Source organism: Marmota flaviventris, chromosome 10 (genome assembly GCF_047511675.1).
Source record: "Marmota flaviventris isolate mMarFla1 chromosome 10, mMarFla1.hap1, whole genome shotgun sequence".
Taxonomy (NCBI): domain Eukaryota; kingdom Metazoa; phylum Chordata; class Mammalia; order Rodentia; family Sciuridae; genus Marmota; species Marmota flaviventris.
Window position 1 is genome coordinate 35,226,345 of NC_092507.1, and position 15,779 is coordinate 35,242,123.

The following is a 15,779-nucleotide window of genomic DNA, read 5'->3' on the forward strand; positions in this document are numbered from 1 at the left end:
TGGAAAATTTTTACTTATTTTTGCAGACTGAAATATTATAATCAAGAGACTTAAAGTAGAAAGGGTTTGTGTGAAAATTATTCCTTTCTTGGGTGCCCTCTTGGTTGAGGGTACAATAGATGACACAGTAACTTTACAAAAGGAATTAATTTTACTGCATATCTACCATGTACCAGGTGCTTGTCATATAGTTTTATTTTGTTCTTAAACACATCAGGTATAGTCAGTATTATTTTTGTGGGACTGGAGACTGAACTCCAGAGTGCTTTACCACTGAACTACATCTCAAGTGTTTTTTGAGATAGAGTCTCAAGGAGGCTGGCCTCAAACTTGTAACCCTCCTGTTTCAGCCTCCAGAGTCGTTGGGATTACAGGTATATGCCACTGCCCAAAGTTTAGGTATAATTATTGTTATGTTAACTTTATTTTATAGAGAACGACACTTAAGACAATAACGTTATGCAATTTGTTCAATATCACTCAGCTAGTACATGATTTTGCTTTTCCACTATCCAATAACACCTTTAAAAAGAATATACAATTAGATAAGAGAGACAATGGCCTAACCGAATGAAGATAAAACTCTTTTTTTTTTTAAGCTCTGGCACTGATGAAAATCAAAAGATGACTGCTTGTGTTAACATTAAAGATGATTTGTGGCTTCCTCAGTTATAGAATGTTACTAGAAGCCTTGTCTTTCTTTTAACGTTGTCACCTCATGGCACAAAAAACACTTTTGTGTTTCCGCCACAGTAGTACAAAAGGTTTACCAGATAGCTTTACATGTAATAGGATGCCTACATCGATGCTTAATTTTATTCCAACTTAATCTTTAGTAACTTAAAACACTATAGCATACTTTCTTCCCTGCAATACTTACTTCTATCCCCATTTTGTAAAACACCTCTTTTATAAATAACTAAAAAATCTCAACCTCACATTGCAAAGGACAGCTTTCAAAAATATGTCTTCTTTGAGGAATGACATATTTATTGCTCATTGCCAAATTTTTCTAAACATATCTCTTTCCCTTTCCCTGATGCTTCATTCTCTAGGTTCTGCTCTTACTTCCTGAATCCCTTTCAGTCTTTTCTATTGATGTAGGCATTCTATAGTTTTCTATGCTCAGAACTCTTCTTCTGCTGTTATTTTTTCTGAGGTGAACTTCATTAGAAAAACTAGTTCTGTGGAACCAATCAGTTTAAAATAAAATTATGTAGATAATATGTAAAACTGTATCTCTATCCCCAGCTTTTCCCCTAAGCTTTTATACAGGTCTACCTGAAGTCTTATTTGTTCATCACTTCACTCATACTAGCCACACAGAATCACTTGCCTCCTCCCAAATATGGCATGTTCTGCCTCCATTTTTGGGTAATGGTTCCTTTTGCCTAAAATATCCCACCCACTTTATTTGCTCTTTAACAAACTCATACTTTTAAACTTTCATTTACTGAGTAATTAGGATGAGCTAGGAAATGTATTTCAAAATCTTTTTAAAACTTTAACTTCATTAAAGTTCATTTAACTTTATTCTTTCACTATAATTACGTGACAGATATAATTAACCCTTTAATTTTTTTGTTAAGGAGAATAAGCAAAATTAAATAACTTGCTCAAGATACTAGCCCTGGAGAGTGACACAAAGATTCTTAGTTAACTCTAAATTCTCAACTTCTTCTCTCCTCTTCATCCTTCAAGATGGGAGGTATCCTGGAACAGCACAAACAGCACTGTTGTGAAATTAGATATGGTTTAAAAGTGTTGAATCTCCCCCCCCCCCTTTTTTTTATCTGGTATGGAGATTGAACCCAGAGGTGCTTAACCATGTAGCCACATGCCCAGCCCTTTTTGGTATTTTCTATAGAGACAGAGTCCCAATGAGTTGCTTAGGACCCCACTAAATATCTGAGGCTGGCTTTGAACTCAGATCTTCCTGCCTCAGCCTCCCGAGGTGCTGGGATTATAGGTGTGCACCCCTATGCCCAGCTAAGAGACCTGACTCTTATTACTAACTAGCTTTCAAACCTCATATTACATAATTGAGGAGTAAATATGCTAATATGTGTAAAAGGCCTAGCAAAGATCTTGGAACACAATAAGATGTCAACAAATGACAGGTCTCTTCCCTTTACCATGTATTTGAACACAGTTAGCTATAAAGACTTTTGAGGACCCTCCCCAGGCAGAGTATAATTTTAAAAAATCTCTTTCATTTTGTACATCTAGTGACACAATGCTTAATACTGGGGACTGAATACAGGGGTGCTCTACCATTGAGCCACATTTCCAGCCTTCTTTTATTTTTTTTTTTTAAACATATTTTTTAGTTATAGATGGACACACGGTGCCTTTGTTTTTATGTGGTGCTAAGGATCAAACCCAGTGCCTCACACATGTTAGGAAAGTGCTCTCTCTACCCACTGAGCTACAACTCCAGCCCCCCACCCCTTTTAATTTTTGAGACAGGGTTTCGCTAAATTGTCAAGGTTAACTTTGAACTTGCTCCCGCCTTAGTCTCCTGAGTTGCTGGGATTATAGGTGTCTGTCACCAGGCCCTGATGAGTGTTCAATGTATAAACACTCAATTTTAGTAATGATTGCTAATACTTAACAATTAACTATTAGTCATCTCATTTCTTTCTCTAACATTTCACACTCAGGGTACCCCAAAACCACATTCCTCAAGTTTCCTAAAAACTGATTTTTCATAGTTATCCCAGTTTTCCAGGTAAGAATGCTCAATGTACTCTGCTTTCTTTCTCTAATCATTATTCTCTCAGTGTATTCTGCTTTCCCATTACAAGTCACCTCTCTTATCTGTCAACTGTCATCATCCTGTTCAAGCTTTATCTTTGAAAAGGATAGTAATGACAAGCTTCACATAGTTTTCTCTTCATTTGCCCTTGATTCACAACAGGACTAAAGTCATGTTATATTGTGGGTCATGATTTTTATCCTCACCAATTGTTCACTCTTAAAATCATTGAAGACAAAATGACATTGTCTTTCTCATTTTTGTAGTTTCTATAGTCCTAACAGAATGCTTGCAGACATCTCAAATGAAATAACTTATGAAAACTGTTTACAGTTAAGGATGGGACAAATGTGTAAGGTACACTGACATGTTGGTAATAATAACAATTTATTGGCATTTTATTATGTGTCATTTTAAGTACTCTATTAACAAAGTCTCATTTACTCCTCACCAAAAAAACTTAAAAGGTGGATATTATTTTTATAATATCTATTTTATAAATGGAGAAACCGAAACCAAGAAGTTAAAAAACTTCCTTAAGGTCATACCACAAGAGCAAGATGGAACTTATTTACTTCAAAACTCTATTAACTTCCATTATAGAGTGTTTCTTTATAATATCTGTTCTCCTCACTTGAATTAACATTCCTTCTTTTTTCAACATCAGAGGAATAAGTATCCTAAACCTTTTAGAAGATAATTCATACAGTTTAGATTTAAAAAGTCCACTAAAGGTCATGTGTTGAATGATTGCTCCCCAGACCACGATGTTATTGAGAAGTAGTGAAATTTTTAGGCTTGGTGAAAGGAAGTTTAGCTCATTAGGGGTTTCCCCTTAAATGGAATATTGGGACCCAGGCCCTTTCCTGTCTCTCTCTCTGGCCACCAAGAGGTGACTAGTCCTCCTGTGCCACACATTTCCATAAGTCAAGATTGATGCTAGATTTCTTTGTATTTGTTTCTAAGCATCAAACACAGTGCTTTTGCACAATGGAAAGTGAATTAATGCTCAGTGTTTCTTTTTTTAAGAAACACTAACTTTTAATTGCTTCCTTAGGCTAAAATTTATTCAAGCAATTATGTGCTAATAAAGGAAACAGGGATATAAATATGAAGAGGATCTGAAGCCTGTCCTTAAGGAGGTTATACATAAGCAAAAAACAGATAAAATTTTATAGCTACTGTGGTAAGAGACAAGAGCGCTATGTTCCCATAGAGATATAATGATTATTTAGATCTTTAGTTGTAATAGAAAAGGTTCATAAAGAGGTTGGCATGACCTTGAAGAGAAAGAGAAAAAAAGGGGGCAGTAAATGAAGAAGATAGATAGCACTTAGGTTATGAAGAATTAATTGCACATGCGACTGCTAAGTAGTTTGAACACTGAATTATCAGATGAGAAATTGGTAACTACTGTCCATGGGCCTAATCTAGCTTGAAGTGTTTTTGTATGGCTCTTGAGCTAATTATTTTTACATGTTTAAAGGGATACAAAATAAGATGTAATACATAACAAAGACCATATGTAACCAGAACAGACTAAAATATTTATTATCTGGCTCTTCATTAAAAAAAAAAAAAGTACCAATCCCTGCTATAAATGGTTTAGAACCACTGAAAGGATTTAGGAAGGGATATGATATATTCAGTTTTTCTTTTCTTTCCTTTCATTTTTTTCTGGGGGGATGGGGGGGGTTGGGGGGTTGAGAGGGCGGTGGGGAGGATGGAGTCTATGTTGCCCAGGCTGGCCTCCAACTCCTGGGCTCAAGTGATCCTGCTGCCTCAGTCTCCTGAGTAGCTGGGACTATAGGTGCGTGCCACCGCGCCTGGCTGTATTCAACTGTTTTAGGATGATCATTCTGGCAGTTCTGTGGAAGATGAATATAGGAGAGATAAGAAAATAAAAGAGTACACTGCAACACTAAATGTGGGATGACAAGGTCCTAAACAAGAACAGCACAGAGGGAATAACTTAGAGGGGCTTTATAATTACTTGGCTGAAGGGAATGAGTGAGAAGGTTAAGGAGAAGAGGAAAGAAGCAGCCACGGTAGTCAGCAGAATGATCAAATGAATGTTAATGCTATTAGTGGAAAGGCAAACTAGGAGAAACAGGTTTATGAGATGAAGCTAATCCAGCAGGCAGCTGCAGAGAGTCTGGAGACATAGTACAAGCTACACATATAAGGTACTGAATGAATGTCTGATGAATGATGTTTGATAGGAAAAAACAAATATACTAAATGTTTTCTGATTTATTCCCAAACTTATGTTGTACAGGTTCTTACACTGATTCCAAATTATACCTTGGAAGGAGGTGGTGCAGGCTTAGGAACCAAGTTCTTGTAGACACTTGGAACCATAGTTGATGATTTGTTCCCATTTGCATGGTGAGATCCTGGTGAGGTGAATGCAGCAGAGAAGGCAGCAGCAGGATCCTCTTTGGAAACTTTTTTGATAACTAGCATCTTGGAGGGTTGCTTGGCACTAGGTGGGTTTTCTGTGAAATACAATAATGAAGACATAAAAGAATGTCAGGCTTGTTGGATAACACAAAACACGATATTTTGTATCAAAGTCTCACCTTCAACAAATAAGGTGAGAGTAGAGACCAAGGAAGCAAACATTTCCTGTTGTGCACTTAACAAATATTCTTAAAAGCAACACTACTTGGGAACTACAGGACAAATGGTAGCATATGAAGCACTTGGTATTAAATTCAAACATCAGCCAGAAAGCACAAAGATGTTAGCAGTACTTTAGAGATACAATTTGTCTAATGTACAATGCTATCAGTCAGGCAAGGACCATACAAGAATATATCCAAAGGTAGCAGGCTCCTGATAGCAAGGAAATGGAGAAATGAGTTAACTGGGGAAAGAAATCTGCCATGGGATTCTGTGATGAGCAAAAACACGAGCAGTCATACACCATTAGCAAAAAGAGATACAGCAATCACCCTTAATCCTATAATAATGGATTCAAATCCAGGTTTAGGTATGCCAAAGCCTTCCTAAATAATATACCCGGCTATGTACAGAACACATCTCATAAAGGGTCCAGGAGAGTTCAATTTGTAAATGTCAAAGATTATAATCATGTTTTGGGACACACTGATTTTTATTTCAATTTTTTATGTCTTCTTATTCCCAACAAATACAAATAAATATGTGCATTTATGTTTTCCCCTTGCCCTACACAATAGGCATCATTTATAACCCTACCACCACCACCAAAAATCAACAACTGGAATTCAGAGGAACAAAATTGTATATACCCAGGATGTAGTGTTATACAACCTTTTGAAGAATACTTCTTTTTAAGCTGTTAAGGATCAAACCCAAGGCCTCACTCTTGCCATTGAACTATATCCCTAGCTATCAAAGAATACTTCTGAAGTGTCTATTTAGTAATATGGCAGAATGTTGAAGATTATACTGTTATGTATACTCGTTTATGAGACATTCATAACATAAATACAATAAAAAATATTAACTATTTTAAATGGATTAGCAATGCTAACTTCAAAATTACTTTTTTTTTTAAGAGAGAGAGAGAGACTATTTTTTAATATTTATTTTTTTTTAGTTTTCGGCGGACACAACATCTTTGTTTTTATGTGGTGCTGAGGATCGAACCCAGACCGCACACATGCCAGGCGAGCGCGCTACCGCTTGAGCCACATCCCCAGCCCCTCAAAATTACTTTTTAATGATTTTATATTAGTATCCCTTTACTTAAAATCTCCTTCCAAAATCAGGGATCTAAAAGCTTTCAATTATCTGTATTCTGAGGGAGGCAGAGTCATCTGCCATCCTTTTAGACACTTAAATTAGTGAAGAAATAATAGGTGTTAGTTACCAAGGGTAAATGGATAAGATGAGAAGCAAGAGATAAAGAAACAAGAAAAAGAATTTTGCTCCTCTCCCTGGTAAAAAAAAAAAATTCAAGTTGTGCCTTTAAAATGCAAAATCTACCTACCCCACACTCCAGAAGGGGTCCCAATAGGTCTGCATGGCTGATTCTGTTTGCCAGCTTCTGGATTCAAAGAAGGCTAGGAAAAAAGGAATATGAACAGTTGATATAAAAAGCTTATCATCTGGGGACTTTTGCAAACTAGCCATCACCATGGACCTACCAAATAATTACAAGCTATTAGCACTTATTAATTTAATGTTGTATTTAAAATTATAACAAAGAGAAAATGTTGAAATGCAAAACCAATAAGTGTTATGTTGCATTTAGGCTTTCTTGAGTTCTACTTCCTCTGATGTAAGTGGGATTTCACATATTAACAGACTTAATGTCTTAAGTTCTCACCTTCCTATATGATATATACACCAAATAAGGAGGCAACAGAAAGCTGAACAAACAAGGATGTGGATCATTTTTTGTAGATTTAAGGAAGATAATCTGGTCAGTGAAATGAACAGTATTCAATGCACTTCTAAGATTCCTTTAGAGTAAGCCCAACCATGTGCCAGGGACTGTTTTAGAAATAAAAGGCAAAGAAGGACCTTTGTCAAACCTCACAGAGTTACTATATCACTACAAAGATACACTTGTAAACACGTAAGTACCATAAAAGGTTCCATAGACTGATAAAATTTTCCATTAGGGAAAGACTACTCAGAGAGGAAAGGATAATTCCATTTGAAAGAGAAATGTTGTCAGAAAAGGTTTTGTTATAAGTAATAACTAAGAAGAGTCAGTGAATTCCAAAACTGAAAAATGTGTGATTTAAGAACAGAAAGTTCAATGAATACACTAAAATAGGAAAGCATGAAAAAGAACAGAATATTGAGAGATCAACAAATAGCTCAGCATGATTAGTGCTAGGGAAAAAAAGGAGGTCTTCTACAGGAAAAGAGATACCTTGCAAAATTGGCAACAGCTGGCTTGTGGAGGATCTTTTACGGAGATTTAACTTTATTCTGTAGTAATGGGGATCCATCCTCCAGCCATGGAATTAACATGATTAAATCATCAATTTACAAAAATCACTGTGGTAACAGCTTGAAAGATGGCCGTAAGCATTTAGTTTAAGTATTAAGACCATTAGGAGACCAATTCCATAGTTCAGAAAAGTAATCAAAGCAACAAGAATGGAGGAAGCCATGGGGGGAAGACAGAAAGAATTAAGAGCAATAGACTGGATTGTATGTGGGTATGAGGATGACACCAGTGTTCAAGCCCAAACTTTACAATCTGATAACAGGGTAAGAAAACAGCTTTCCAACACAAATGCCTTTAGGACATTAAACAAACAATAAAAAGACATGCAGAATCTAGTAGAAAGCATCTAAGTCAGACTCTCTAAAGGTGGGGGCTCAGCTAGTACATATTTCTCACTAAGTCAAGATAAGAACCATTAGAATAGAAGAATAAGCAAATACATGTATCCATTTAACATGCCTGACCTAGGGAACATCACAGCTTAGCCTAGCCTACCTAAAAACACTGCTTACAACACTTAAATTAGCCTACTCCTACAAAATCGGGCAAAATCAACACAAAGTGTATTTTATAATAAAGTGTTAAATATCTCATATAACGTACTGAATACTATATCAAAAGTGAAAAACAGAATGGTTGTATGGATATGCTTTTGTATTACTGTGAAGTTCAAAAGTTGTTAAGTTGAACCATTATAGTTGGGGACCATTTGAATTCAAAGATAAACACCTCAAAATTTCTCTTTTAACCCTCATTTAGTCTTGATTCGACAATTAATCACTTTTTTCCTGTGCTGAGTGACGCTTGAACACAGGGCCCCACATAGACCACCACTGAGTTACACCTGCAGGTACTGACCATATATTAATATTTACCACCTTTTTTTTTTTTGGCACTGGGGATTGAACTCAGGGGCACTCAACCACTGAGCCACATCCCCAGCCCTATTTTGTATTTTATTTAGAGACAAGGTCTCGCTGAGTTGCTTAGTGCCTTGACATTGCTGAGACTGGCTTTGAACTCACCATCCTCCTATCTCAGCCTCTTGAGCCTCTGGGATCACAGGCGTGCGCCACCACACCTGGTCCACCATTGTTTTGGTTGGTATCTTTCTGGTTAATTTGTCTGAAGCTTTTTCTTTTTCTCAGGAAAAGCAGAAGAATATCCTGAGTTTTTACACAATTACGTTTGTGATCTTTTTTTAAAAAAATATTTTTTAGTTGTAGATGTACACAATACCTTTATTTTATAATTTATTTTTATGTGGAGCTGAGGATGGAACCCAGTGCCTCACACAGGTTAGGTGAGTACTCTACCACTGAGCTACAACCCCAGCCCCTATGTCTGTGATCTTTGTAACTGAGAAAGTTTGACAAATACAATCCTTTTTTCATATATTCTTTGTCCATTTACTTACTTTTTAAAAACTTTATATATATATATTTTTAGTTGTTGATGGACCTTTATTTTACACATTTATTTGTAAGCAGTGCTGAGAATCGAACCCAATGCCTCACACATGCTAGGCAAGTGCTCTATCACTTTAGCCACAACCCCAGCCCACTCCATTTATTTTTGTTATAAAGCTTTGCTGTCGAAGTATATTTGATTTTCTTTCTCTTAAGTCACTCAATCTTTATGTCAGGATGTCCAAAGGATATTTATTTTCTTTTTTGTTCACATCTAATTAAAGACTACGTTTCAGTATTGGCTGCTATGGCTAGCCTTTTAATTTAAAGCTTTTTCATACAAATTTTCTTGTATTTCAATATATTTTTTGTTGAACTTTTTTTCAGTATTTAAGCTATTCCTTTTGTTTTGGTTTTCTTTAGGGACAGAGATGCTATTATGTTTATGTATATTGGACATTTTTGTCTTACTTCTGTATTCACTTTTTTCCTCAGTTTTAATTTATCCATTTTTTCTTCATTTAAGACTTTTTTTTGTCTTCTAATTCTTGAAAAATGTGTTTTATTCTTTTGTATTCCTTCTTGTTTGGCCTTTTTTTCCTTAAATCTTTCATTACTTTTTTCCAGAGTTCTAGTACCATGAGCATTTCTGGATTATGTTTACCATTTTCTTAATATCATTTAGTTAATGTTTTAAGATAATAAATTATAGTTCATATCTGTTTTGTGGCGGTAGAAAGGAATTTGACCTTGATCCTTTAATGTTGCTCACTTATATATGATTACATTAGCTTCTGTTGATGGGTCTAGGTAGCTTTTCATGCTCTTGTTTTCAGTGTTCAAAAATATAGTGACTTGGGCTGGGGATGTGGCTCAAGCAGTAGCGCGCTCGCCTGGCATGCGTGCGGCCTGGGTTCGATCCTCAGCACCACATACAAAGATGTTGTGTCCGCCGAAAAACTAAAAAATAAATATTTAATAAAAAAAATTAAAAAAAAAATATATAGTGACTTATTTTTTTTAATGCTGGATGTTCTGTCCCCCCCCCCACCCTTTTATGTGAATTTTCCCTTTCCTTTGTCTATTATGCGTCTTTGTACAGCTCAGTCTGGACTGTATTTCCAATAGTTGGAGACTTTGTTATAAAAGAGAATATCAGCTAGTTGGTATAAACAATGAGAAGACCTGTGCTGGTTCTTACAATTTACTGCTTCCAATTCCAAAGTCATCTCTTCTATCTATTCTGTGTAAATGTATCTGGCACTTTAAAATATCTGCAGCTGGAGTGTTAACTTTTGTTAATGCAAAAAGCTAAAAGAGTTTTGTTTCCTGTTCCAGTGTGCTTACTCTGTGCAAGTGAGACTTGAGTCCTGTAGCTTCCCTCAATACTCTAGGAGTAGTTATGAAGCAGAGTAACATCTCCCATGTATGGTTTTACCAGGTACTCCAGAGGGCAAACTTCTAGCACTTTCCCCCCAGAGAAGCATGTCAGCAACTGCTCTGCCATTCAGTGAGCCACAACTGAGTACTTACGAAAAGGATCTGAACATTTAATAATAGCAGTAGTTACCATTAAAAAACAAAAAACAAAACAAAACAAAAAAACAACTATGTGTCATCAGTTATAGTGGCACATGCCTGTAATCCAACCAATTTAGTAGGCTGAGGCAGGAGAATCTCAAGTTTTAGGCAAGCCTGGGCAATTTAGCAGGATTCTGCCTCAATAAAATAAAAAGGACTAGGGATATAGCTGAGTGGCAAAGCATCTGTGGCTAATCCCTAGTACAAAATAAAAACAAAAAAATCCAACTATGTGTCACATACATTATTCAACATACACCATAGTACAATGTAATAAGGTATGCATACATTACTATTTCTATCTAATAATTCCAGGACAATTACAACTATTTAACTTGCCCAAGGTAACTATATAAGACTATTTTAAAAATAAAAATAACTAAAAAAAATCTTTATTTATTCATTTATTTTTATGTGGTGCTGAGGATCGAACTCAGTGCTTCACATGTGAGGCAAGCACTCTACCACTGAGCCACAGCACCCCCCCCCCAATAACTTTTAATTTAAAATAATAAAGAAAGTCAGCTCCAAACAATTTAGTCCCCAAACACCTTAAAACCTGTCAATGGTGCCCCTTCACCACAGGGATTGGAATTGATCACGGGGGCATTCTACCACTGAATTATATCCCAACCCTTTTCATTTTTTGATTTTCAGGCAGGATCTTGCTAAATTGCCCAGAGTGACCTCAAACTTGCAATTCTCTTCCTTCAGTCTCCTGAGTAGCTAGGAATACAGACAGGTACCCATAGCAAAAGGCTAATCTGTAATTCGTATATTACTTCTCTTTCTTGATATACCCTTTTCTTCTTTGGCTAATCACTCTCAGTCACCCTTATGGCTATTCCACAGGTTCTGCTCTGTGCCTCCTGCCCCTCTTACAAATATATTACTTTCTGTACTACTGGATATTTGGGTCATTCTGGATAAATACTCAAGAGTGTGTGAGGGAACCATAGATTTCCAAAGAATAAAGTTTTGAAGGACAGGAATTAATATATAACATTAACATCAAGGACCCTAGGACTTTTCTAGACTTGGGGAAGAGAGATTAATATCCAAATTTGATAGGGCTGGGTTTGTAGCACAGTGGCAGAGTGTGTGCCTAGCATGTGTGAGGCACTGGGTTCGATCTTCAGCACCACATATAAATACATAAAAAATAAATTAAGTAAAGGTCTATTGACAACAACAAAAATCCAAACCCGACTCCTCTTTAGTTGATTTTTAAAATTCATCTCAGTGTTGAAGGTTGAACACAAGGCCTCGTGCTTGACAAACAGTATTCTCCTGTCATTGAGCTATAGTTCCAACTCCTTTAGTTGACTTTATTAATATGCTGTGTAAGTGGCTATAACAGAAGTTTCTGGTTACAACTATAATCCCAGCTACTCAAGACACTAAGGCAGGAGGATTTCAAGTCTGAGGCAAGCCTCAGAGACTCAGTAAAACCCAGCTGCGCCCGGCGCACATGCCTGTAAACCCAGTGGCTCAAGAGGCTGAGACATAAGGATCACAAGTTCAAATCCAGCCTCAGCAATGGTGAGGCACTAAGCAACTCAGTAAGACCCTGTCTCTAGATAAAATGTAAAAACAGGGCTGGGGATGTGGCTATGTGGTTGCGTGCCCCCTCCCGCCCAAACAACAAAAACCTTGTCACAACATAAAAAATAAAAAGGGTTGGAGAAGTAGTTCAGTGGTAGAATGCCCCAAAATAACTAGAGTTGCACTATTTAAATAACTATAGAGTTGCTACATGTAGTCATTAAGTACAAAAATGTACATACAGTCTATGCTGAGATGTGCTATAAGTACAGGAAACACAGTGAAGACGGAATATAAAAATAATGTACTTATCTCACTAATAATTCAAGCATAGAGTATATATTAAAGTAATAATATTCAGGATATATTTGGTCAAATAAAATATTTTGTTAATTTTAAAAATGAACTCTAAAAATTCCACTTTTCATTAGATGCCAAAAGGCATACAATTCAATAAAACAGCATAAAATCTTGCTGAACATACATGCAACAGCTTAAACACTCAAAATTGCATACTTATTACAACAATTTTATATGAGAGTAATATTAAAAGGGAAAAAAACCTCTTATGATAATTTATGTAATTATATTTAGATACTAAACCTTAGAAAACTTAAGGAAAAATTACAATTTTTCTTTTACACTCCAAAGGTTTAACGAGGAAAAATGTACTAAGATTTGCTGTAAGTTACATAGGAACTTTGATCATCATTTTCAAACTAACCAAATGAACTCCTTTCCTTTAAAAATAAACCTAAACTTAAGGTCTCCCTTTTCTGTAATAGTATTAATAGGGTCTGTATTTAAGACCTAATTTGTTAACTACACATCTAGAACTTCGTACTTACAAAGTCTTCCTCTTCAAACTGCAACTTTTCCACCTTGTCTTCTTTCTTTTCTTCCCTAATCTCTGTAGGTGGCTTTTCTTGAAAGACACAGCCTTTCCGGGAATGAAAACTGCCATTCCAGTGTCGATGGTTCCCTGTGCCACCTCCACTACGCTGGTTTATACCATCATGACCTCGGGAAGAACTATGCCAACCAGATGGGTTCCCCGTGATTCCAGCATATGCTCCCTTAGAGACACCAGAGTCCACAGAATCATGGCGGAAGAGGGAGGGCTGGTGCCAGGAATCTAGAATAGTAAGGAAAAGTGTTAACAGGTCAGATTGTCCACTTCCTGGAAATTCAGAAATGACTGGGGCTAGATGCTTCCTGATCTGGTTTATGGTACTGTCAAAAGGCCTTCAGAAGACTTGTTCAGTAAGAAGTTCACACAAAGAACCACTAAATAAATCTTTTTTTTTTTTCAGTTGCTGATGGACATTTATTTATTTATATGCATTGCTGAGAATCGAACTCAGTGCCTCACACATGCCAGGCAAGTGTTCTACCACTGAGCCACAACCTCAGCCCTAAATAAATCTTTTGTCAGACAAGTTTTAAATGAATTTTTGAATTAAAAAAAATAATTCATGAGAACATAAAAATGTTAGACCTAGAAAGCCAATGTAGTTGAATAACGACTACTAGAGGACCTAATCAAGAACTATGTTTATAAAGAATCCTATTTTTTAGATATGGACATGCACTAAAGCCTGGGCTTACTTGTCGTTAAGTATGTAGTCATGTAAGCTGGACATGGCTCACCTCCTGTAGTTCGTAGGGGCCCATTGTTAAAAAAGCCATCAGAGGAATTGTGTCGACGACGGCTCACTCCAAATCTACCTTCTCCTCGGGGCAGGTGCTCTCCGTGTTTTTCAAAGGTGGATGTAGGTGACTAAGATGATAAAGTACAGAGAGGCAAATAGGTAAGTAGAATCAGTCTCTTTCAATATTTTAAGTTTTTTTTTTTTCAAACAGGTGTTTAAAAGACAAGTAAACGGTGGCAGAAACCTGCATTATGAGCATATAAATCGTAAGAAGACCACAGGACTCAAAGTTAATGTAGAGAAGAGCTAGGTTACACAATTATTAATTCACTCCCTTCATCCCAAAAGGGAAAAAAAGGTGATGACCTCACTTATTTGCCTAAGGTGGGGGGAGTCATCAATATCCCTAAATAGCCCCCAAATTTTATACTTAAAAATATTAATCTTGCAACAGAGGTTGAGAAAAAGATGCTTGCCTTAAAAATCATTCTGCACAGTTTTATTATTTCTATAAAATTATTCTAGAATTAGAGAAAAAGCAATGGTTCAAATGTCACCTTGGTAACGATGCATAACTACAAAGTTTTATCTGCAAAGATTACTTGAACAATAACAATTATGCATTAAAACCCATTTTACATGTGAGAAAAGTCAGGGAGATTGTCTTTGAATTTATATAATTCAAAGAAAGCAGTTTCTGACAAACATTATGAATTAACGTTTTCATTCATTTTTCAATAAATTTCATTCTGTGGGGTTTTTTTTAAGTTGTAAAGGATAGAGTCTGTGATGATCAATCATTTTTTTTAACCTTTATTTATTTTTATGTGGTGCTGAGGATCAAACCCAGTGCCTCACACTTGCCAGGCAAGTGCTCTACTACTAAGCCACAACCCCAGCCATGTGATGGCCAATCTTAGTTATCAACTTGTGAAGAGATGCCTAGATCCGTAAATCATACTTCTAGTTGTGTCTGTAAGGATATTTCCAGAAAAGATTGGTGTTTTGGTCAGGGAACTAAGTAGGAAAGACCCACCCTGAATATGGGTCGCACTATTCAATGGGCTGGGGACTTAGATAGAATACAGAAGTAGAATAGGGAAGCTCACTCACACTTCTTGCAGGTGTGGTTTTCTGCTAATACTGCTGTTGCTTCTAATTTTGTGGCCTTCTGCTTCTTGGAGCAGCTACCAGTTTTCTTGGCTCTTTAGGAGGCAGATGGCCATTGTGGAACTACTGAGCTTCTCAGTGTGAGCCAATTAACTTCTTCTAACCATACTTTCTGTTGCTTTTATTTTTCTGAGGAACTCTTGACTAATACACAGACCAGAGGCTATTTAGCCACGAAAAGTATGGGTATGTTTGACAAGGACTTACAGAAAAATTATAGGCAGAAGCACATTCATCTATTTTCTTACTATCAATATCCTTAACAATACTTGATATGTCAGTCTTGTTTACCCATTCCAGTGGATTACAAAGATCTTTTCCTATGCTCTTTTCCTAAAAGTTTTACTGCGCTAGCATCTTAAACTTAGGTTATGATCCATTTCAAGTTAATTTTTGTGTAGATAGAGGTTGAAGTGCTCTACCTCAACCAATTATTCCAGGACCATTTGTTAAAACAAACAAAAAATCAAGCAAAAACAAAACTTATCACTTCCATGCTGGATTTTTACCTTGATAATTAAGTCGAAAGTCAACTGACATTTTATATATACAGGCCTATTTTTGAACTCTCTATTCCATTTCATTACTTTTTATGTCTATCCTATGCCCAAACTATATAACTTTACTACTATACCTTTACTGGAAAGGTTGAAATAATATATTTTAATTCTCTTATTTAGTTCATTGTTCTAAAACAATTATTTGCTTTT

The 15,779-nt window shown here is 36.2% G+C and overlaps 1 protein-coding gene across 2 annotated transcripts in view; it reads right to left on the minus strand.

Annotated features, from left to right (window-relative positions):
* Gpbp1l1 (GC-rich promoter binding protein 1 like 1) overlaps positions 1 to 15,779 on the minus strand; it is a 41,952-nt gene that overhangs the window by 6,595 nt on the left and 19,578 nt on the right. For both annotated transcript variants that reach the window (XM_027937330.2, XM_027937329.2), the window contains exons 4-7: positions 13,898 to 14,027; positions 13,096 to 13,382; positions 6,738 to 6,810; positions 5,063 to 5,256 (exon numbers count right to left, since the gene is read on the minus strand). In XM_027937330.2, the coding sequence (XP_027793131.1) occupies positions 5,063 to 5,256; positions 6,738 to 6,810; positions 13,096 to 13,382; positions 13,898 to 14,027 (684 nt within the window). The remainder of the gene's footprint in view (positions 1 to 5,062; positions 5,257 to 6,737; positions 6,811 to 13,095; positions 13,383 to 13,897; positions 14,028 to 15,779) is intronic.